The 25,133-nt window shown below is 41.9% G+C and overlaps 1 protein-coding gene across 1 annotated transcript in view; it reads left to right on the top strand.

Annotated features, from left to right (window-relative positions):
- Positions 1-25,133, top strand: part of LOC119379130 (huntingtin) — a 196,346-nt gene that overhangs the window by 36,990 nt on the left and 134,223 nt on the right. Inside the window, exons 15-20 of the mRNA XM_037648317.2 lie at positions 2,465-2,661; positions 3,680-3,809; positions 11,591-11,722; positions 13,455-13,597; positions 15,033-15,181; positions 17,686-17,818. Coding sequence (XP_037504245.1) covers positions 2,465-2,661; positions 3,680-3,809; positions 11,591-11,722; positions 13,455-13,597; positions 15,033-15,181; positions 17,686-17,818 — 884 coding nt within the window. The remainder of the gene's footprint in view (positions 1-2,464; positions 2,662-3,679; positions 3,810-11,590; positions 11,723-13,454; positions 13,598-15,032; positions 15,182-17,685; positions 17,819-25,133) is intronic.

Here is a 25,133-nt window from a genome sequence, read left to right as displayed (position 1 = left end):
CAACGTCATACAGAATACATCATAGTTTCGAGCTTATGCAAACAGTTTTTGAATCTATCAAAGGTTATAAAAACTTGTGGAACACTGACACATGTCAGCAGGCTCGCACGGCTGGTTTTGAAAAGGGGAGCATACACTCTTCAACCACTGGCCCTCTGCTGTCACTTTTAATCTCCAGTCCCTGCTTATAATTGCTGTTACAGAATGTGCTCGTATGTCTTTTTTTTAGGGAGATCAACTTGCATTTGGGTTGACTTAACCCTTTCACTTCTGGGGTTTTTTTTTTTCTTTGGTACTCCACACTTCCTGCCAGATTCTTTCTTTTTTTTGCATGCCATGATCGTGGAAATTTTGTGCTAGCAATGCAGTAAATTGCTGTTTAGGACATGTGAACATTTTTATTGAGGATTATCTCACCAAATGAAATGTTGCACTCATTAGAAGCAAATGAACAATTAACTAATTAATAGAATAATTACTAGGTATGTGTGAATATTCAAACACTTCGAATATTCAAACGAATATTACAGTATTTGAATTTGCTTCGAAATGAACGAATAGGCATATATAAACCGTATGTAACCCCCTGTAAACGTGGTTTCACTGCATTGGAGGAGTGATGTACTGTGAATATACCCATCCAGGGGAAATCTGCACTGCCGCAAAGCCCCACTTCAAGGTTAAATGAACATATTACCCTCACATCAATTCATCATTTTTCTAAGTTTAAAAGCTCGTTATACTGGCTTATATGCTCTAAGTATAATAAATTTTAAAGTGTAACGTATTGTACAGGTTATCACTTGCATTCTACCGAAAGTCATTTCCTGCTACTATTCAATGTTGCTTCTACTTCCCTTTCTATCAAAAAGAATAACATTTGCACATGCCTTGTTTCAATGTTTAAAAATATTGTGCAGGTTAGTTTGGTCATGACAAATATGCTAATTTTTCTTTATGATATGGGATATATACTATTCGAATTCGATTCGAAATTATTCGACCAAATTACAATTTGCTTCAAACCTAAAATTTACTATTTGTACCTGCCTAATAATTACTCACTAAGTCAAAGTGGCAGAGCCACTAATTAGCCACTTTCTTCGGAGCCTGAATTGATCTAGAGCTCCTGAATTTCTTCGTCTGTTAAATAGCGCACGCACGTGGCATACTGCCACCATGGCAAAGAGACGCTGGCAAAGACGCTGGCAAAGACGCTGGCAAAGAGACGCCAACCGACACGGATGCAGAAACATGTGCTCCATCTGTTGTGAAAAATTTTACTACAAGTTATGTTAGTTTATATGTCCTCACTATAGATGGCGGGACAGGACCCGCATTATTTTATTTTTAAAATAAATCACTCCCTGCAAGTGGCAGAGAGGGATTGAAAGAGGCAAAGCAAGTATACTCGGGATTGGCAGGGCTTATGTGTGCGTGGCTTATGTGTGCATCTGAAGCCCGAGTTATCTCGGGATTTGCAGTGAAAGGGTTAACATAATGTAACTATGTGAAGTACCATACTGCATAAACAATGAATAAAAACTTCAAGTCCAAATCACAAGTTTCTGTTAAAAAATAAACAGCTTTCGCGACGCTCAGTTGAAACAACTTATGATGATTCCCCATATCTAAATATCGTGGTCTGTCTGTTATATTGATCAAATTTCAATTATTCTAAAAATTTAAGACCTGACTAATTGAACCTGCATCCTAATGTTGAACACAGCCACATGAAGGTGACAAATGATGATGCCAAGAAGCGCATAGGGTACTTTGTTGAAATGTAGAAATTATAAGATAAATGGATGTTAAAGTGGACGAAAAAAGCTACTTGCTGCTGATGGGAGTCAAACCCACAACTTCTGTATTAGGCACACGATGCACCAGATATTGAAGTGATTCTTGAGAGCACTGTACCAGAGCACATTGCCAAAAGAAAAAAAAAGAGCAGGATTGCTTATGTAAAATTATTTAAAAAGCTGAAAAAATGAGCATGAGGAAAAAAGGAGCAGAAAGCTTCCTTCAGACGTTTGAACTCACCTAGGTGATTCAAGGGGCTTTATGGCCACATGTTCTAAAGAAAAAGAAACAATGTAGAGATTACAAAATTTGAACACCATAACCACTTCCTCACACACTCACACACTGCATATTGGTTTTATGGTTCACATGCTGTGTTAGTTTCCACCATGATTTCAACCGTGGAGGAATGGCATTCTTCTGTTTTCCTTCATCTTTAATTTCAACATTGGTTCAGTTATCACATCAGTTATTCTTACCTGTTCTCTAGCAGCAAAATTGAGATTGATATGCTAGACTTCCCACTGTGGTTGCAATAGGGTTTTTATACTGTGTGCATTCTGTAGCCTGGATTTCAATTGTTTGTTTGTTCTGCAAACTTAATTAGCATGATGGGCACACTTACTGAGATGTGGCATGCGTTATGCTTTATTTTCTCAAGGTGGAACTTGTGGAGATGATTGGGGAGCTGCCTTACCGTGCCCTGCAACACATAAGCAGTGTTGCCAGTACTATTACAAGGAGTGTTTGTCCCTGGATGCCAACGTACCAAGAGATTCTTGTGCACGAGATACTGCTTGAGTTGCTTGGTGATGAAGACCTCAGAGTTCGCACAGCTGTCACTGGTGCTTTGGCAAAGTAAGGCTTCCCATCTCCAGATTTATATGGTTTGCACTGAATGTGCCACAGGTGAACTATGCCTGGAAGAGCTAGCACTTTCTTAAAGCCTTATTTATTGCAGTGTAAGTAGCAGGAAGAAAAACTGCGACATTAATTGGTTTTTATTTATTATTTTTTTGCTGCTGATATGTAAGCTGAATGTACTAGGCATTTTAAATTCAAGTATACTGAAAGCACATTCTTGAACATACAGCTCAGATAAGCATACCAAGCTTATGTGTGGTCTGTTGCTTTTCTCTTTACTTCTCTGCATTGATGAGTTTCCTGCAATTCACTTTGGTCTTGGGAGTGTCCGTATGTCCTTGTGCACTTTAATGAGTCCCTGCTAATCGCACATTTTTTCACATGCCCTCTTGTGCATTCATTAAATATATAGAGCTTGTGGTGTTACCAGCCATTCATTTCTGCATTAAACAAAGAAATTTAAGGTCTGCCTCTTGGCACCGTTGCACAATAGTGACTTATAGCACACAGTTTGAAAAATGTGTGTTTTAGAGCTGTGTATGTGTAGCTGTTGCTCCTATACAGGCTGCCAGGTCACTGGTTTGAAAGCTGCTTGCCGAGATATCTCAGATAAATTCTTTGGCTGCACCTTCAGTGGTGGCACTAGGCACTTATGTCTATGATGAAAAATAAGAGATTGGAAGAAGCCTTGTAGATGGCTGTCTGATTTTGAAAGCTTTTTAACGTGCAGCAGCTGCCTGTGAAAGCCTCGTGTATGGCAAGCCACATTTTATGGTTGTGCTAAGGTATTAGATGTTTGAAATCAATATGTACTATAGGTGTCTGCCTCATCCCAACTCTTCACTCATTGACTTGGTTGGCTTTTTCTCTTGGATATTATTTTGAGCTCTGGTACTTAAAAAAATCATTGTGACTTCCTTTTCACTTCTAGGAGCAGTGTTATCTGTAAAACATCAATAAGTCTAAAGCTCTTAATTAAAAAAAGGAAAACTGCATTGATATGTGTATGCAGGTGCATTCCTCAGCTGTACTACCCGGAAGACCATCCTGGAGAAAGTGCTGTGTCAGCTGAAGCAGAGGTCGAAAGTAACTTGCTGCTTGGCTGGCTGCTGCATGATTCATGGATCCCCGGGCCACCTCAGGTACTTAGTTTTACCAAGCAACAGAGAGTAGACAACATGGAGCACAAGTCCTTTTTGTCACTCAAATGCAGAAAAGTTAGAAACTTTCTGTAAGCTTACCTGCTGCCAGACAATGTGTAAATGTTGTCATTTATAAGTAGCATTTTTATTTGCTCACTTTTCAGTTCATATTTTTTACGCAGACTGAACCTTCGCAATAAATTGCAGCGCTTAAATCTCCTACAATGTTAGGATGTACGGTGTCTGAAAGGAATAGTGTGATGCACAGTGAAACTTGTTCTTGGGACAAATTACTCATTGTTTGTCGAAAAAGCACGAAAATTCTGAAAATTAGATCCTTGTTCTCTCTAGTTCAAGATCAGAATGCACATTGTTTTCAAGGCACAATTTTTCTTGGGGTGGTGAAGCGGGTAGGGGGGAAGGCAGCTGGGGGCAGCGGGCTTCACCTCTGTTGCAATGTTACTAAAGCTTGACGTTTATTATCGACTCTCTTGAACAATACAATGCATTTTAGATAGGGATGTGCGAATATTCGAAATTTCGAATATTTTCCAAATAGTGTTTGCTATTCGATTCTATTCGCACTGGAATTTTACTATTCGAACTATTCGAACTTCCCAAAAACACAGTCAGCATCCGATTGAAAGTGACCCCTTCAGATTTTCAATACGCTTTACCTCATTACACTCTCGTATTGCGGCAAAGCTGCCTTTCAAGCTACGTTACGGTCAAATTTTGGCAAGACACAGTCAACGTCAGATTGGAAGTGGTCCCTAGATTTTTCAATATGCTTCACCTCATCACACCACGGTATTACGGCAAAGCTGCCTTTCAAGCTCCGTTACGGTCGAACTTCGCCAAGAGACAGTCAACGTCAGATTGGAAGTGGTCCCTAGATTTTCAATATGCTTCACCTCATCACACCCCGGTATGGCGGCAAAGCTGCCTTTCAAGCTCTGCTACGATCGCAAATGTATTAACTCAAGAAAACGCTGGTTCCAAAATGGAGATGAAAGATGTGGCAGAGGTAGGGGCTCAATTAATGCTGTTTTGGACCTGAAATTTGGCCAGGAAGTCCGAAAAATCGGAAGCCGAAGCTTTTTAGCATTCAAAATTTCAGTTGTTCTTATATATCGACTTCTTTGAGACAGATTTAAAACTCTGAAATTGAAGGGAGCACACCCTTGTCCATCACATCAGTTGAGCTTCCACAGAAGTTGAAAGAGGAGGAGAGGCTGAGGAAATGGCATCTTTGCCTATCACGTGTAAAGTGTTGTCGGCAACACTTTGGTTGCACCAAATCATGCACATAAATAAAATTCGGCCTCTACGTTGCCTCATTCTTGATAAGACAACTATGAAACACCAACCCACCAGTGCTTCATCAACCTAGCAAAAAGAAACACTTTCATGTTGCTATCTTATAAGAATATGCTTAGGAATCCTCTGTAACTTTTTTTCTGCAATTTCGCTTCGAAGTATTCGAAAAATATTTGAGAAATATTCGAGAAATATTCGAAAAATATTCGATTCGATTTGCACTGACACTTCAATATTCGAATTTGCTTCGCACCCAAAATTTTGCTATTCGCAGAGCTCTAATTTTAGACACTTTCTGTGACCCAGAAAAATTATTGAAGGGCGCCAAACAATTCCAGCCCCATCAAAACATTTTAAGTGCAAGTATGTAAAACAAGAATATTTTTGAAACAATTATAAAATGAAAGCTATGGACACGCATACATAGATAATGTTGTATGACATAATATATTAACTGGTATGTATCGGTGTAGTTTCTTGGTTATAAATGGTTCTAAAGAAAAAAAAAAGCTAGTACAGTATACATTCGTTATATACGTCGAGAATGCGTGAATAAATTTTTTTTAATGCCTGTCAGCACTAAGTGAGAAGTAGAGGCTAGCTTTGCATTATTAGTAAGGCTGTTCCAAATTGTAAACTTGAAAAAGGGGTACCAGCGAAAACACTGAAAACACGTACACAAGAAGAAGGCGTTACACACGGACGAACGCTGGACTTTCAACTGTGCTTTATTGGAAATCGCATTGCCGCACAAGGCTTCTCACACATGCGCATTACCATCACTTCTCACGACACGTGACACTTCAACTTATTATTTACGCTAAGTAGGCACGCTCTTTCGACGTCAGAGACAAGGACGTATCGCTGACACAATTATCTTTATGATTCACAATGTGAAATGCTTCTAAAATCTCCCGCGAATATCTTGTCTTTCCCCTGCCCAAAATGGTCGTGCGATCGAACATCGGCTTACTGGATTTGCATTTCATGCAACTGCGGCAATGAACAGCCAGATTGCTTCCCAAGTCCCCGCTCAAGGATGTATTATGTTCTTGCAGCCGCTTATTTATACACCTTCCCGTTTGCCCAATATAAACTTTGCCACATGCTAGTGGAATGCAGTAAATAACACCAGTCTTGCACTCAACAAAGGGTTTCATGTGCTTGACTTGACAGGCCTCTTTCCTTTTCCCCTCGATGTCTATTCTCGCACACAAGCCTGCCAATTTGCATGGTGCAGAAAAAACCACGCTGACTCCTTGCTTTCCAGCCACTTTCTTTATGTTGTGAGAAACCTTATGTATGTAAGGTATCACTTCAAAATCCTTAATTTTCTCGGTAGGCTTCCTAACTTTAAGCCCCTTCACTTTTTTCAATCCAACTTCCGCAACAGACCTAATGACCGAGAAAGGGAAACCCGCAGCCATCAACCTCTCGTGGTCAGCGTGGTTTTTTCTGCACCATGCAAATTGGCAGGCTTGTGTGCGAGAATAGACATCGAGGGGAAAAGGAAAGAGGCCTGTCAAGTCAAGCACATGAAACCCTTTGTTGAGTGCAAGACTGGTGTTATTTACTGCATTCCACTAGCATGTGGCAAAGTTTATATTGGGCAAATGGGAAGGTGTATAAATAAGCGGCTGCAAGAACATAATACATCCTTGAGCGGGGACTTGGGAAGCAATCTGGCTGTTCATTGCCGCAGTTGCATGAAATGCAAATCCAGTAAGCCGATGTTCGATCGCACGACCATTTTGGGCAGGGGAAAGACAAGATATTCGCGGGAGATTTTAGAAGCATTTCACATTGTGAATCATAAAGATAATTGTGTCAGCGATACGTCCTTGTCTCTGACGTCGAAAGAGCGTGCCTACTTAGCGTAAATAATAAGTTGAAGTGTCACGTGTCGTGAGAAGTGATGGTAATGCGCATGTGTGAGAAGCCTTGTGCGGCAATGCGATTTCCAATAAAGCACAGTTGAAAGTCCAGCGTTCGTCCGTGTGTAACGCCTTCTTCTTGTGTACGTGTTTTCAGTGTTTTCGCTGGTACCCCTTTTTCAAGTTCATAATGCACCAACTGGCCCAACAGCTAGCGCTAATGTCCAAATTGTAGCTCCTATGAATTCTAAAATCTGACGATTGTAATTATTTATTATTTTAGGCAGCAACACTCAGTGACATGAGGTACACTTGTTAGCATTAGGTGACTGATGAAAAGACATTGTCATTAATTTTTCTGTAAATCATGGAAGCAGTATTATAAATAACTAGGTTATACATTTGTTCTTCTCAAATGTTTAAATAAATTATTGCCTCTAATACAAAAGGTTCCTTTAAAGAGCATTTCTAAAATTGTGTAAGCACTTAGGCTACAACATTATCAAATCATTTGCACCATAATTTAATTAAGCAAGGTGCCTTGTATCAAGAGAGCTACAGGGGATGGTGATTGAATGTTACTCTCCTTCTTAGCAGTGCTTTTCAGACTAACCCGCAGGTCGCGGGATCGAATTCCGGACGCCGCGGCCCCATTTTCGATGGAGGCGAAAATGCTTGAAGCCCGTGTACTTAGATTTAAATGCACATTAAAGAACCCCAGGTGGTTGAAATGTTTGGAGCCCTCCACTACGTTGTCTCTCATTATCATATCGTGGTTTTCGGATGTTATTACAATTATTAATATTATTACTTTTCTGCCTGAACTATTTCACTAATCGGCCATCTCCACTCATAAGTGGTTGAGGCTAAGCTCCGCGTCCTGCTAGCATTCACTGGCACGTGAGGGATTGTGGAGGTCACACTCTGTGCTTTTATGGCTGAGCATTATGCCACTAGGTAGCGCAAAAAAACCTGGCCGCTCGCCGCTCATGCTTCATGTACCAATAACCCAACAGTCTGAAAATGCTAAGAATATGTGGATGAACTAAAGCCCTCCAACAGCGGTTTCCGGTAAGCATAAATATGGGAGTTGCTGTGGCAGTTTTCCAGTGTGAATTGATGGCGGCAAATGTGGGTATCCTGGTGTTGATCAGATACTGAGAGTCCAATGCTTACTGTACCAATGCACTGCAGCCATTGCTCTTGCCACTTGCCTTGCACAGGCACACAATGTTGTAGCTTGGCATGTTGTCGATCCGTAGGTATACAGGCCTCAATGCAGCAAGGACGATTCATGGTATTAGCGAAACGAAATCTTGAGATCAACAGTGGTTGCACAGTTCGACGCCAACGTACGGTTATTGTCTGCCAAAAGTTGCCAACTGTTGTAGTAAATTGTGATTGTGTATTCTTTTCCTCATCTAATTTTTTTTAATGCTACAAATTATTAAGTGTTCCAACTATTAAGAACGACATTTGTTCACAATGAAGTTTGAAAAATTACCTGGGATGTCACTGAGGCACCCAATAAGATCAGTCCCTGGAGCAGCGTTGCTCACCCTTGCAACATCCCAGTGGCAGGGGCAACTGAAAACGTGATATGGCACCACCGCTGTCATCTGTAGTGATGTGCGTATTTAAAACTCTATAATAAAATACACACTTTTTGTAATGATCTTAAGGACTTGCTCTACCAAATGAATGGTTTGTACAAAATCGCCAAACTGTTTCATGGTCCCTTTATTATTACAGTAGAACCCCGCTGTTACGTTCCTCACTGCTGCGTTTTCCCGGCTGTTACGTCGTTTTCCTCCGGTCCCGGCATAGCTCCCATAGGATACAATGTATTGGGAACCCCGCTGTTACGTCGTAACTGTCGGACGTTCCCGTATGATACATCGCGAAGTGCGTTCGGAGCCGACCGAGTGACTACCAAAGAGAGCGGCCATGGTGCATTTTCACGCAGCTTGGCCTCGTTTGACCGTAATATTAGCCGCATGAGAGTCGCAAGCAACAGAATCTTTCAAGTGATGCAAACAAAAGCATGGCCTTCGAGATTCAAATTGCAAAGATGGCGTCTATGACGTAACTGCTCGCGAAAGCAAGGCCTTCGAGATTGGCATTTACTATTGACAAAAGCATTGCCTTTGAGATTTGTATTTCACAAACATGGCGTGTATGATGTAACTGCTTGCGAAAGCAAGGCCTTCGGGATTGGCATTCACTTCTGCCATCGCGTTGGCGTAGACTCATCATCATCGTTATTTGTCGGAGAACGGGAGGAGTTCGAGCTGGTTGGAGCTCGCATGCTCGCATGGTCGTGCGTGCGGTTCGCGGTCGGACTCGCCGCGCCGGTCGTGATTGCGTGTGCTTAGTTCTTTCATGCCTACAGCTGTTGGTGTTAAAAAAGTCACATACTTTGATTACATTTCTGTGGATGAGGCCGTCCTAAGCTCCGCGTTTCTATCCATCGACTAGATCGCGGCTGAGCGCGCCAATTTTCGTGCTGCTCGTAAGAATTGAAATAAAATTCATACCACTAAATATTTTGCCGTTTTTCCTGTTTTTCGTCTCTTACGTTTCCCGTCTCTTACGTTTATTTCCTACGGTCCCTTCAAAAACGTATCAGCGGGGTTCTACTGTATTAGGCATTATTAGACGGAGAGGTCTTTTCTGGGTAGTTATCACAGATGTAAGGTAAGCTCTTTATGTGCAGCCTCATAAATGTAAGAATGCCATAGTTTGTGTGAATGAACAAACACATAATAAAAATTAATTAGTGATTATGTTGAAAAAAAAAGTGCAGATGTTTGTAAAGAATCTGTACTGTGCATCTTGAACAAGGAGTGCATTAAAGTGAGAGCACAAACCTATTGCTCCCAAAAATTTATGGTTGGCATGCTTTAAGTAACAGCTGTCGTACATTGTCATTATACTATATGTTTTGCCATCCTTTAGAATGAAAAAGAAGGAAGAGTGTTATCATAGGATTAAGAGTGCCAGTGTTACATGTACACCAACAGTGTAGATTTAGGAGTGTGCCGTTAACTGGACTAATTAAGGGGTTTTTTTTGCTGTCTGATAATAATAGATTAGTCTCATCTGCTTAAGGATTGCAGTAGTATTCACTAGATGTGTGGGAAGATAGTAGGCACTAGCTGTGTAGGCAGATAGGCAACAAACAAAAGAAAAGGTAATGGTCCAGGACATGGATGATTTGCGTTCTTTCCATCTTTCTAATAGCTGTTGATAAACGCTAGAGGGGTCACGGTAATTCTGTATTGATCTAGTTTTCACATAAAGTCATTATGATTTAGAGTCAAATGTATTTGCAATGTTAATAAACACGCCGGGTTGACATCTTCTATACTGCACACTTCGTTAGTGTGCCCATCTCACCCACATGCCAACCAGACCTGCTCTTATGCATTAGACACCGCCATTACATCCGTACTAGCCGAGTTAGTTGCCTTCTGCGATGGTCTTGCCGCATTTCAACCGCTCGTCAAAATGCAACACCCATCAAGTGTGATCCTTTACACGGACTCGACGCAAGTGGTGCGCGCACTCTGTCGCGTAGACCTTTCTGTGGGTGTAGCAGTGCAATTTCACCGTTGTGCTGCAGCTTATCCGTGCTCTGTTCGAGTATGTTGGATTCGCCGGTCTAGTGTTCTGGCTCATGCTGCGCCAGATGCCGCGTGCCATCCCGTAACCATCATGTACCCCTTACCTCTGCTCCGGCTGCCACCATCTGACACTGTGGACATTCACAAAGAAAATCTTCGGCGCACCACGCGAGCTCTCATACCTCCGTGTGGTCATGACCTCCCGAGTGGACTTACTCGTCAAGAGGAGGTATCGCTCCGAAGAGTTCGCGTGAGTGCGGCTGTGACACCTTCAATCTGCGCTAAGTGGGGCTACACCGACACAACTTCAAGCTGCCCATTTTGTCCTGCGCCAGTGCGGGAAGCAGGCCTGAACCACCTCTTATGGACATGCCCTGGGCTACAAGCGGCTCGTCGACGCCACCTGCGGCGTGCGGGACTTCAGCACACCAGGCCACCGGACTTGCAGCGATGGATATACGGTCCAAACCACAGGTCCCTCCTGGATTTCATGGGGGAAACACAACTGCACCATTTTGTGTAATGTTTATTAATGCCACAGGGCAAACTAACGCAATAAAAAAAAGTATACACCCCTGCTGTTATTAAACTAGAATCTGTCAATTTCCTAATGGCATCAAGAGAGCTTGAAATGGCTGCTGTTATCAAAGAGTTCAGTCTGATATCAAACTGGTGAAGGGAAAGGATTTTCTTTTCCTTGATTTAGCTTTTTAGGGCGCACAAATTATTTTTTCTGCAATTTTTCTGAAAATGTAGACAGACTGATAAGTTTTCGATCTTCTCTTTTTATTTTTACATATACAGTGGTGACACTGAATTTTTTTTTACATGGGAATGCACCGCTTGACAATAAGTTCATTAGGTTCGTTAATATGAGAAATTAGAATAAGCCGGTATATTATTGTCACCACGATAATTCAGAGATAACAGAGATTTCGTTTTCAATTTCCTGTCCTTTCAGGTCCATGGCCTTGTAGCTCCTTTCTCGTGCAAGCCTCCCCGAGGCTTGTCTGTCTACACTGAAGCCGCCCTCTCACGTATTATAAGCCTTTTATGGAAAAGGCTTGTTACTTCATCCAACAAATACCTGTTGGTAAGTACTTACATCAAGTAAAAATTAAAGCACTTTTTTTTTTTTCAGGCCATAGCATTATGTTTGACCACAGCATAAGAATTTTTGAGGTAATGACTAGAGAAAAGGAACAGATAGGCAAATGCCTATCTGTTCCTGCGCTTTCAGGTCCCACCCTTTTGTTGTATAAGCACAAATTATGGGTGAATAATTGTTTTACGTATACTTTATTGTTCCTATAAATGCCTGTTTCTATCATTTCATGTGGAGCAGACAGGTGTTCTCACATGTGATTTTATGCAAGTTAGTCTGGCACACAGAAATTTCAATTCTGGGTTCCGGGGGCCACATTTTCTTTCCAGCAAGCAGAAAAGTTTTTCTGTGAAATACACTACTAGAGGCTGTACACTAATGTTTGTGCGCATTGATAAACTACTCATATCCGTACATAATTACGCTACTAGAAACCTTCAAGGGCTCCAGCCACTCAGTCATCTGTTATGCTGCTACTTGAGCCATGCAACAAGTAGCAGCATTGCAAACCAAGCTAGCCAAAGTGCCAAAAAAAAATGATGCTGTGCTTGCTTGTAACGTTGACCTGGGAAATGAAACTAAAGCTGGTCGTGGAAAAGCTGTTGTGGTAAATCATGTTGGGCACTCTCAGTAAGGTGACTGATTGGGCTAGTTGGTGAATCATAGTGACCGTGAACAGTGTCAAAAATTAACACAGGGACGAAAAGCAACCAGAAGGCAGTGTCTGATTGCTTTTTGTGCCCATGTTAATTTTGCTGCCCTCTTTACGGTCACCACTCTGAGGCCTGCCGGTATTTTTTCTAGAATCTTGAGGTCAGGGACATTCATTGAAAGCCCGAAAATCTGAAGCAAAAAGTTTGTGTCTATACTCCTTCAAACCTTTCTCCTTTTTGCATATCGGAGCCCTCATTTATGTTGGAAGATGATCATACTTTAACAAAAATTGCTCTTTAAATTGTGGCCTGTCTTGACCAGTTGTGGCCGTGCCTTCACTGCTTCTGCAGCATAGCTGATCTGCACTGACCAGCTGTCATGTTCTTTTACTTTGGAAGTGGAATGCCAGCCTTTGTCACTTGTGAAGGTCATATGTACTTGTGTATTCAGAATCGTGGTGTGATTTACATCACAGGGCGTTACTGTTCAACATAAATATGGATCGTTCTCTCTACACTGCTCAAAGACATTGCTTTGATAACTGTTGGCTAAAAGTGTATGACTTTGACAGTGAATATTTTGCTGGGCGTCTTTGCTTTCAAAATTATTATAAATTTACCTTAAAAGGTGATGGAATTCACACCTGCAATGCAAACATTAGCCAGCCCTTGGGACATCATGGAAATGTTAGCCCTTTCGCTGCCGTAAGAAAAGAAGGAAAATGTGTCGAAATTACCGAAAATTTTTTTTCGCTCAATTTGTAGAGCTTTTTTTTTTTTTTGCTGAATAAAACGGGGCCATTCTTTCAATGCAGTGGGGTTCCTTTATTTCACTAATCACGTAAAAAAAAGATAACTCAAAGGTGGCTTCATCACATTGCAATACAATGAAAAATGGCAATAAAATGAAAGCCAAGACACAAATGGCCCACCATGGACGAGTGTGGCCAGTGTCAAGAGTGTATTAAGTTCTACTAGCCATCATTATGAATTTTCATTCTTGGATTGATCTCTCTTCTCCGTACACTATGCTTTATGTTTTCTCCTTTGTGAATCACATTTTACAGCATGGTTGCTGTCAAGCCCTGGCTAACTTGGTGCTAGAGTATCCTGTCACTGTGTATTCATTTGCTTGGAGCAGCATACTGGGTTCGGCCATTCCTGTCTCCTCACCTCTGACACTTCGGTCACAAGCTAGTGTCAGCTCTAGGTCAGCAGCACTTTTCAAATTAGTACATTATTTCACCCATAGAAGTATCCACTTATTTAAAATTTCTTCTAATTAATTAGTGAACACAAGACATTTATGCACATTTTCGAATTATAAACCTTGTACTAATGACATCGTAGCGATAGACTTAAACTACAAGCATTTTGTTAAAATGTGCTCGATGTTCTTTTTTGACCTTTGTGGTAGTCGCATATGCTAAACTTTCCTCGATAAATATGTATTTCTAGTGGAAGGAGATGCATTAATATATGGCTGTGGCAGATATTCATGACACCTTACTGAAAGGTAAATCACCATTAAAGTATAGAGACTAAAAGAGAAGGAGAACTATAGTAGTGGAGCAGAATGAAATGAAGTGCCAGAACAGCACACTAATGACATTAGGTTTTGTGTATCATTATAATGCGCTGGGTTGCTTTAGCTAGCATAAAGCTGCCGTGCAAGCTGTATAAAGGGTGTCTCACATAACTTTAGCCAAGGCTTTAAAATTGAAGGGTGCATCAGAAGCAAATTTAATCGAATGCATACTATTTTCACTAGCCTATGGTTACTCAATCTATATTTATTTTCCCCCTAACTATAAATCATTAATTGTGTTTAATTACCCAACTTTTTAATTATTGGCTGCAGACCCAAATAATGATCGCAGAGCTGTAGAACACCTTGAGAAACCACCATTTGAATTGTTTCGTGTACAATATGTCTCATGTAGTCCTTTTTTCATCGTTGCGATGAAAGCGCCCAAAATGAAAAAAGCTGTGTGACAGAGCATTTGCGCATTGCTATCGTGCTGCTCCCAAGCGTGCAATCAGTGAACCAAGTGGCCTGCAGTATTTTGTAGGCGCATTACATATCGGCAGCGCCCGGCCAGCAGCACACTTTTGCACCGTCATCCAACAAAAGCCGGAGGCCCAGATGCTGGCCACCATCAAAATACTCTGCCGCTTCCCCAAAGCCACAGTTACACTGCAGGAGACCTTGTTCACTGATTGCATGCTTGAGAGCAGCATGATGGCAGTGCGCAGCAAGTGCATGGCTTTTTTCATATTTTGCGGACTTTCTTGCCAACGTGGAAAAAAGAAACCACATGGGACGTATCATACAGGAAAAAATTCAATAGGTAGTTTTTGAAGGTGCTCTACAACTCTGCAATCATATTTGGGTCTGCATCCAATAATTAAAAAGTTGTGATTAAACATCATTAATGATTTAGTTAAGGGGAAAATAAGAAATAGCCTGAGTAACTGTAGGCTAGTGCGAATAGTATGTGTTCAGTTCAATTCGCTTCCAATGCACCTTTCATTTTTAAAGCCTTGGCTCAAGTCGTGTGGGGCAACCCGTGTATGGATGAAAGCATCCAATGTTGAAGTAGCACTGTGCCTGACAGCATTATATGTGCTTTGCTCACATGTAGTAGTGTGACACCAGAGAGCCCTCAAGAAGGGACATCAGAAAGTGGAGGCCTGCTTGTGCATCTTGTGGCACTGCTGGTGGCCTCACCACTGACATTGGACATCCATGTCCACCAGCACATACTCACCACAGCAGGCCACCTGCTGGCAGGTGAGTGCCTTCTGCAAAAAACCATCGGCATTTACTCAACCTCTTTCCCTAACATCTCCAGCATAACCGTCCTCATAAATTGCTTTAAATCAAAAGGTAAATTTGAACTAACAGACAAGAAAGCCAAGGAAAGTATAGGGGATGTTATGTATAGTAATTATGATTTAAATGTGAAGAAAGTCAAATGGACGAAAAGATAACTCCGGCGGCAGGGACTGAACCTGCGACCTTCGAATAACGCGTCCAATGCTGTTAGTCCGATGTCTGTTAGTTCTAATTAACGTTGTATCTAGCAAAAAAAAAAACGAGCCCTTAAAATTCCTCTTTTTTTGTTTAAATCAAAATAGTGTCGCATGACACCTGGTATATAACCATAATCATATGGATGTTATTATTGTTATAAACCGACAAATTGCAAAATTAAACAGATATACCAAGTATATATGCCATTCAATTTCCTAATTAAGGAAAGAGGGTTGACTTGAGAATATGCATTGTTTCATTATCAAGTAGAAGTGCTCTCAATTTAAATCAGTAGAATCTGGTATCCTCCTCCGCAGTTATATAAACGTGACTAAACACAAGCAAATTTTATGGTGTATTGGGCCAAGCACCTGTTATTTCAGACCGGCCTGGAGTGGGATGTGCATATAACACCAGAAATGTGCTAAGCAGTGCTAGTAACCCTAACAAAATGGTTGAACATGCATAGTTGTGGTCATCACTTGAAAATCAGGAAATTAAGGAAAAATTGGTAGGAACTATGTGGCCGTACATTTTGCTTTCTTCTTTTTTTTGTATTTTGCGTTATTCTGTGTTTACTGCATGTATGTGAGACCACATGGTCCCAGCTCACCATCCATGGCAACTGTCATTGCAATAACATGTCCTTCCATTGTGTCGCGATGTTGATTGCAGCAAAATAGTGGTTGCAGCAAATAGTGACTTCAGTTTTATTCAACAGTAAAAAGTGTGGAACATGTCAAACATTGTTGAAATTGTTGTATAACGTGAGTTTGATGCAGCATATGGGCTAGAAGGAAGTGCAGTTCATTCTATTGTAAAATAGAATGAACTGCGCTTCCTTCTAGCCCATGTGCTGCATCAAGCTCACGCTATACTTTATACCTTGTAATTGACTATAATTAGAAGATGTGCATAGTAGTAAAAAACATGACTGTTCAAGTGAAGATGTACATTTTGCAATACCGCTGCAGCCACATTGTGAAAAATGCCACAAGGCCCTTGCTACTGCAACCATTTATTATTTGCTTAAGATAATGAAAATTTCTGACACCGTACAGATTTTGTGCAAAGTAGAAATGCAGTAGAATTTTGCTAACATGAACCTGAAAGGCAAAGAAAGTATCTTCCATTGAACAGGTGTTTTGTTTACTGAAAAAGATGTTTGGGGCTGCAGCACCGAAATGCAAAACCAACCAAATCAGAGCCAAATGTTTCATTTAAGCAATTTCTATACTAAGAATCTGCTGTATAGAAATGACAGTAATGCATTTCTTCGTTATATTAAGAGATGTCGGTCAAATAAAGATTTTTTTCCTCCATTTCTTAACCCTTTGAGGTGCTATGTGCACAATTATGTACACCACATGTTTCTTCTAGTTGTGTTGACTAGTGGCTAACAAAGGGCAAGATACATTCAGCTTTGGATGAATTGAACTTCCTGCGCAATAAATTTGTCTTCATTTAACTTCATTTTTCAGTGTACTGTTGCATATGATCAGTTTGCTGAAAGCACTACCACATTCGACGAGTCGTTTGATGTGCTGCTTCTCGCGAGCCACGGCAAAAGTATAATTTTTCTTTGCAACATGGACATAACTGAAAATGAATTTGCACCATATTTCTAGCCTGGTATTTGCTTCTGTTTGTGCAGAAACAAAACACGAATGACTTCAGAATAAATAGATATTTAATTACTATATAATTAGGATTCATTACTATAACATACATAAATTAATATATTATGACATGATTTTTGTTGCAATATAATATTGAGTGCCTTGAAATGACGTTGTATAAGTTTGATACATTTACAGACAGCTCTTCCTAGGTGGTGCCTGAATGGGTTAATTCAACATTTGAATATCTTGGACATTTTCTAGTCCCCTTATATCCAAGTTGATAGGATTTTCCTGTAGTAAAATTGTCGCATCTAATGAAGTTCACAGCTATGTATCAGAAAAATTTGCAAGCATTTGTCAAGCTTGTACATGTGCTGTTGGCGGAGCATGTCAACTTTTTATAGATCATTGGGCAATACAGCTTACTCCTAAATATCAGTCTGTAAAGGCTGATATTTTGCCATAAGCTCTAGTCAGCTGTATATTACCATAAATTGTAACTTCTTCAAAGGGGCATAATTTCTTTGGTACTATTATGACAGTTCCTTGTCTTCAGTAAATGATCTGTAGTATTTGTGGAGCAAAGGCACCCTCATAGCGTTTGCTAGATACTTCCTTTGCTGTCTGTTTGTAACACAGGGGCATGCTTTAAGTGCATCAGACCTCAGGACATTGAAGCCATGGCAAGTCAAGAAGGCGAAGAGCCATGGGCGTCTATGCGGGATCGTCACCTTGTTCCTCTCTTGGACAAGCTCTTTCAGCACACCATGAGGTACTTGTGTTACTGCATAAATATTTGTGGATTTTTTTCACAAAGCATAAATTAGGTGTAACATGAAATATATACATGAGAATCCCGATAATTCAAACTTTCGGTTAATTTAAGCAAATTTCAAAATTTTTGTTGGCCCAGTATGTTTCAATGTATTTTAAAGCCGCTTAGTCAACCTGCTTCATTTCGTTAATTCGGTTTATTCATAGTTTTTGCTTGTCTGTGCCGGAAAAGATGCACTAACAATCCTGTGTTGATTAAAAGGACGAACATGACGGTCTGTCTGGTCTAGGTCTCTCACGTGTGGAACGCTTCTTAACTCTTTCTCTGTCACTGACGTACCGGTAAGTTTTTGCGTTTCCCTCCTGCAATGTCACTGACGTACTGGTACGTTCGCCATTGTGCGTTAAAAAAATTTGTGCCAAAGCACAAAGATTGCGTGATTTTGCATGATTCTACTCGTTGCTCCATCTCTTGAATCTTTCTAAGGCACAGAGCGACCGCGCCCACCCATCTTTGCTGTGGGGCATGGTTGCTCCGCACGCGCTACTCTTTCAGGTTGGGCGACCATGCGGTGCGCATGCAATTATGAGTACAAGGGACGTTCTGCCACCTGCAGCAAGTTTGTGGGGCGCTTTTTTTTTTTGTATTCTGTTGACGTGTTCACTGCGGCGTGTCAAATTCAGAGATGCGTGCCATTGCCTCTCCACCGAAACATGACTCGATTGCTGCTTTCACTCGCTCGCCACGGCCTCACTTGCGGTTATCAGCAGCAAACGAGGTTTTTGTATCCCCTTTCCATCCCTATCTGGCATCTTGGCTTCACAATGTGCCATTTCTCTGCATTTAAAGCTTCCCTGTTATTCCCGAAACCAGGCTGACACTGGGGGTACGTCACAGCCAGAAACACCCGACAGTGAAAGGGTTAACCCTTTGAGGGTCGAATTTTTTTGCGAAATGCACTCCAAAAATGTGTAATTTTTTTATTGCTGAATTAAATTCTTCAGACGATTCTATTTCAGAAAAAAATTGTCTAAAATTTTTTTTTGCGTGACCGTAAAGTGACAAAAAAATCATTTTTGTTGTTACATACACATGGTTTATTCGTAACATCAAAAAACACATGATTTTTTTATAAATAAAAGTTATGCATTGTATTAAACATAGCTCTCAGACATACAAAAACACACATCGGAAGAATCGCCGCTCAACTCGCAGCAGTGCAACCGGCGCGCACTTCCACATCATAAGCAAACTGGGTGAGTGAGCGCACGGAAGAAAACTGTATGGTTGTGCGCCTGTTCGGAAAGCAAAACGAGTGAAAAAGCTATAATAATTCCAGTGATTCCACTCCTGCGCCAACTGCGCCAAAGTGCGCCAAATTGTATTTACTGCGCCATCCTGATAATATCGACGAAATTTGCGCCAAACTGCGCCAAAGTCTCGGGATTGGGGGCGTCTATCACCGGCAATCGCACCGCCGGCGCGTCAGAACATGTGCAGCTCGATCTTGGGGCTGCCAATAAAGTCGCAATCATGGACCAAGAATTATTCCGCTGAATAAATAGCGCTCGCGCGTGCGTTCCGAGTAAGCCACGATGCCATGCACGGTGCCGACGCAGCTTCTGTTCTGCAAGTCGGCTCGACAGCAAAACGCGCTCTCCGCAGAGGCTCGTGACGTCTAGGCCTATCGGTAGCGGGAAAGTGCGACGGCGATTCATCGGCGGACGTCGTCTGTTCCAGAAACGCTGCTGATAGCTCGTTTCAAGCGTCGCACGGCACGTAAGGAAAGCAATGTTCAGTAATAACTACATGAGTGCCGCTAAAATGTCTGTCACTTCTGTTTCCGGACATCGTGGAATGAAATCTGCGATCGCTCGCAGTAGATATATGGGACAATATCGAATTTTCCTTGCTTCGCGTTTATGGAAGAGCACGCGAACGGTGGAAACGCGTTGACACGTTTCCTCAGATATACTTTATCCATGGATCTTCATCCAGAACAGCTTTTTCATAATTCCTTCCGCCAGCACGTCTGAGTTTGTAATCACTCTGCGGTAAATACCCCCTAAAAGGCCCTGCCCTTTCGAGCTCACGTGCTAGGGTTCCAATTCGAATTTTTTGTTTGCTTTTTTAAAAATGTCATCTCATTAGTAAAATCATATCTCCTGGTCGGAGCAGCCGCAAATGCGCAGCTGTCATTAGCGGGCTTGTCGCTGACGGCCCACAGTGAAGCGGCTACGCCATGTTACACGTCCGCCCCTCGCTTTCGGGGGTCAATAGCTAACGGTTAAAAAAACTAAGTTTCGCTTAAGAGCGAAGAAATGAATGCGATACCAAAAAATTGTATTGTGAAACGAAGTAAGACTAGCAGCTAACTCTTTTGGATCTGATCTCGCGTAACTCAACAAAACGCTGGTTTAAGGGAATATGGCCCCTCCAGGAACCGAAGCGTTTTCTTGCTCCGAGTTTTCTAAACGCGAAGTATGTGTCGAGAGCACAGCAAGTTTACGAGCCGTCTCCTGATGCCTCGAGATAGCGCGCGCGCAAGCGACTGCGCCCTTCCCCCCACCCCTTCCGCTCCCCTGGCGTCCCGTCATGCTCCTTACGAAAGACGGGCGGGGCGTTTCCTCTCTGTTTGATGAGCAATCGACGGCAGACCCGCACGCGGGAAGATATCTCATGCGCTGTTCGTGCGGCGGAGACAGACGGCCGGCTAGTTTAATCTCCGCTTCAGCCGCGTTCGTCGCCAGCGCTCGCGAGCTTTTACCCGCGGCTAGAATGCGCGTGATGTTATTAATTTGGACTTTATACGGAAAATTACGGCAACGGCGACGGCAAAAATCCGCCGAGAGTGTCCATATAATTGCTATCGCAAAGGTCAATGTACGGGGCAGATTTCGCCCCCCCCCCCTGTGCGCACGCCTATGCTCCTGAGATGATTTTTTCCGTGAGATTTGCAATGAATCGAAATATTTCTAGCCTTCATAAGAGCCCCATAATAATAATCAAGTGCTTGAATGTTAATGCAATATGCTTCTGTATTGCACTCCAGGATATAAAATTCGCTGCTCCAAAGTGCTCCCAGATGCAAAATTATCTGCTCCAAAGTGCTCCAAGATAAAAATTTTGCTCCTCCAAAGTGCTCCAAAACGGAAATTTTGCTGCTCCAAAAATTGCTCCAAATCGGAAGTCCTCGGTAGCATCACTGTAATTCTTGTCTTATTGCCAACGAGACGGAGTTAGTTTTTCTGAGTCCCCAAAACAGGAAACGCTACTACGGCTGCATCGTTTGTGTAATTTAGTGCTGCATGAAAACAGATGTAATCACACCCCGGGGAGCAGTAAATGAGAGAGTAACAAGCGATCGCCCTTTGTGAGATTAGAAACCAGACAGCCATCAGCTTTGCGGATGCGGGAAGCGATGACCACCCAAAGGACGAAACCAAAACCAGCCGCACCAAGCGCTTAATTATAAATTAAGCGCTCGTCCAAATGCACTAAAATTTTTACCAGCTTATTTGTGAACGCACAAGGATTAACCCACATAACACAGATTATTATAGAAAATTAGGTGTCATTGCCCCTTTAAGTCCCTTTTGCTACTGTGCAGTGGTGTCATGTGGAAAAGCATTACAAGATTGGGAAGGGGCTATTAGCTGTCACGGGACATGTCAGATCTTGTTCCTTAATTACAAACGCCGTATAATAACAAGCACCAGTATGATCACTGACGTCTAACAAAACTTTGCTGGCAATCATTCAGAACTGTCTACAGTGAAACCTCGGTGGTACGATCACAACTCATACGAATTTCGGGGTGATACGAATTTTTCGTTGGTCCCATCCAAAGCCCATTGGCCTGCAATGTAATGGAATACGGTTGTTGCGAAACGATTTTCACCCAGTGACGTTTGATACGAACGTACACCACCGCCCAGGTACGAAGAGGTGCTGTCCGCGCTGTCGCGGAAGACGCGCCAAGCACGTGCGAGCGCGGGAACGCTAGCATGGGCATGCGCGCCGCCCCGCCTAATCGTCAGCATCACGGTGTAAGAAAAACACTTTTCTTACGGTCAGAATAAACCATGAAAGACGCGTCTAGGCCTCCGAGATTGTGTGCGCGAATCTTTGAGGCTCTTATGTGCCTCCGTGTGCCTTCGCGTTTAGATTACAGAGGACGTTAGTGCCATGCTTTTTTTTTAACGCGTCGACGCGGGCTGCTGTCGTTGTACTGTGTTCACAAGTGCCTGCCTCGTGCCTCAGACATCCTATGAAAGGTGGACGAAGACCGAAAGAAGGAGAGGACGGTCTTGCCGAAGGAGTCAGGCCTCACAACGTCAACATGCGCGACCGTTGAGATCGCACTTGGGCGGGCACGGCTGTAAATCTCCCAAAAGAAACATCCCCAACACTTCCGCGATAACAAAACCATAACACAGGACCGTCGTTCTGTAATTTTGTGGCCTTGATCCATCGCGTCAAAGCGCTTTTGTTACTTTCGCTGCAGTACTCCGGTGTCATGCAAAAACGCATATTAAAATTTGAAAGGGGCTACTGCTGTCGCGGGTCACAACGCACCTGGTTCATTAATTAAATACGCGCGTACAGGCCGTATGTTTACAAGTGCTGGTATGATCACCAACATCTAAAAACTTAACTGACAATCATTCAGGGTTCCTTCTGACGTTGCTGCGTCCCTGAAAAACAATAAGTGAAAATGTACGCCAGCTTTTTTTTGTTGCAGGCTAATTTTCCATGCTTTCTGGTGATACGAATTTCGGATGATACGAATATTTTTGGTGGTCCCGCGAGATTCGTATCACCGAGGTTTCACTGTATGATGTTGTTGCAGCCCTGAGAAACAGTAAAAACGCAGTAAACCAGTTTTCTTTCGTTGTGTCGTCACCCCCTCCGCCACTCTATGAACCTTCCAAATTTCAAGGTGCCCAGGTGAGCAGGTATATATAAATGAGTGTTTCATTAAAACACAAGTGGGTGTGTTGCTCCAAGCCATATTTATGAGGACTTCTGGACTTAATCTTCTGATAATTCAAACAAACTGAGGTCCCCTCAAGTTTGAATAATCGGAAGCCTAGCATATGTATTTACTCATTTCTTCTGTGCCATGAGCGGTAACTTGCACCTGATCTGTTTTTCATTTTTGTTATTTTTTGTTCAGAAAAAATGTGAATACACTTGAGCATAGGTATATATTGAGCCCGGGCATATCAAATTATTGTCTACATATGTCAAACAATTGTAACATCACCTTGGAAATCCCATGTGAAAGTATAACACTGTACATGTGTAGTATACCAGAAATGTTCACCTCCACTTTTGTTATATCGAGCACACACCGTGCGCACCTGCACATTCTTTACTGATGGTATCGCATTCAGTGGACAGATTATGCCGACGAAATGGCGCTATTTTGAGAGAAGCTGTCGAACAAGCCATTAAATTTTTTCATGCTATGGTTTAGAAAAAAAAGATCAACGAGCTTGCGTCTCTCATTGGCTTGCGCATCGAGCACTTTGTTTGCATACATAATCACAGATTTGCTTTAGTAAAGCAGGAGACACATGGTTTGATGTTTCATCTAGTTCGACACCCGCCGCATTGGTACAGCAATCATACAAAGGTGCCAGATTGAACGTGGCAGATTTTTGTTGTCTGATCAGTGCAACAACTGCACCGTTGTATTGCTACAGCCAATGCTTTCTTTCCCTCTTTGTATTCATAGTCTGTGGTTGGATAGTGGATTTGCAATAAAAATGCCCTTTTAAAGCCTGTGTACTTTTGCGCAACAGAATTAAAGACACGTCCATCGTTGCACAACGTTGTAAGATTGTGCACGCATAAGGCAGGTACATCAGCAATACTGTAGTTGTAATACCCTAACAAAATTTCAGAGCTGTGACCATTCATGCCTCCCGCCAGCCTTTGTGTCTCGTAGCTGATGTGCATCATGAATTTGCCTAGCAAGGACAATGCAAACCATCTAGGATTCAGAAAGCTCATAATCAGACCATTTTCAGTCTGATTACGAGTGTACGTTGAAATGATAAAATATTTTACTTGTTTAGATAGCAACAATGAGTCATGTCACGTATTCTCTGCGTTCTGGAGACTCGCGCGTCTCAGGATGGACCAGTGAAGTGTTCAGTCTGGCGTGCACCACGATCGTGTTTGCGCTTGCTGTGGAGCTGTCTAATAAATGCAGGACATTTAAAAGTGCTATTGACCTTAAAGAGGACATTACATTTTGTTCTTATAGCAATAAAGTGCTGCCTGAGAATGATGTTGACAGACATTAAGTAAATGGAGTTTTAGTATGTGAAGATAAAATTCACTGCTTTCATTTTTTTCTTGCTGCCAGAACCACAGATATGCAGTTTTTCTTGCTAAAAGAATCGGGAACGCTTCCGGTTTCTGCATATTTTAGGCACTCAGACGTCATTTTGACGTTTAGTTTCAACTTTGGGCCCTAAAACATGAGTGAATGTTCAATTCAGCCCAAATACTGCCAAATGAGTCAACCGTGTATTTTGTTGTTTTCTTTCTCATGCCTAATTGACCTGTCAGGCAATTTGAATAATTTTGTTGGTCCCTTGAGGGTCGAATTCACTGAAGTCAAACGTATCTCTTATATCAGATTTCCAAAGCATCAAACTATTGTGATCCCTTTTGGATCTGATATATTTGTGCTTGACTGTAATAATGTTCTGACTTGAAAGAATGAATATGTATTCTATCTATTTATGCATACACCTCGCAGGTTCCAGTGTTGTATAAAAGTTGCGAAAAATTGTGCTTGTAAAACAAGTTTTGCTCCGCACAAAGTCTTCTTTCTAATTGTGAAAGGAAACCAGAGAGGTGCTTGCTTCGAGTAAACAACTTGACCTTTTCAGTGCCAGATGTTTTTAGATATGGCACATACGCAACACCGGGTTTTCACAGATGTTATAAAAGGAACACACCAGTCTATTTTTGCTTATATACAAAAGAAAAAAATTACATGAATGGTGAATTAATAATAATATCTAGGGTTTAACATCCTAAAACCATGATATGATTATGAGGGACACCGTAGTGGAGGGCTTTGGAAATTTCGACCACCTGGGGTTCTTTAACGTGCACCTAAATCTAAGTACACGGGCCTCAAGCATTTTCACCTCCATCGCAAATGCAGCCGCGGTGGCTGGGATTCGATCCCGCGACCTTCGGGATGAATGGTGAATTGGATAAATGTTTTAATAACTCATTAGTATTAGCTAATATTTTTGCGTATCTAGGGCACTTCGAAAATAGA

The sequence above is a fragment of the Rhipicephalus sanguineus genome, chromosome 1, assembly GCF_013339695.2.
Source record: "Rhipicephalus sanguineus isolate Rsan-2018 chromosome 1, BIME_Rsan_1.4, whole genome shotgun sequence".
NCBI classification, from domain to species: Eukaryota; Metazoa; Arthropoda; class Arachnida; order Ixodida; family Ixodidae; genus Rhipicephalus; species Rhipicephalus sanguineus.
Note: the sequence above shows the minus strand (reverse complement) of the source record. Positions and strands in the feature narration are given on the sequence as shown.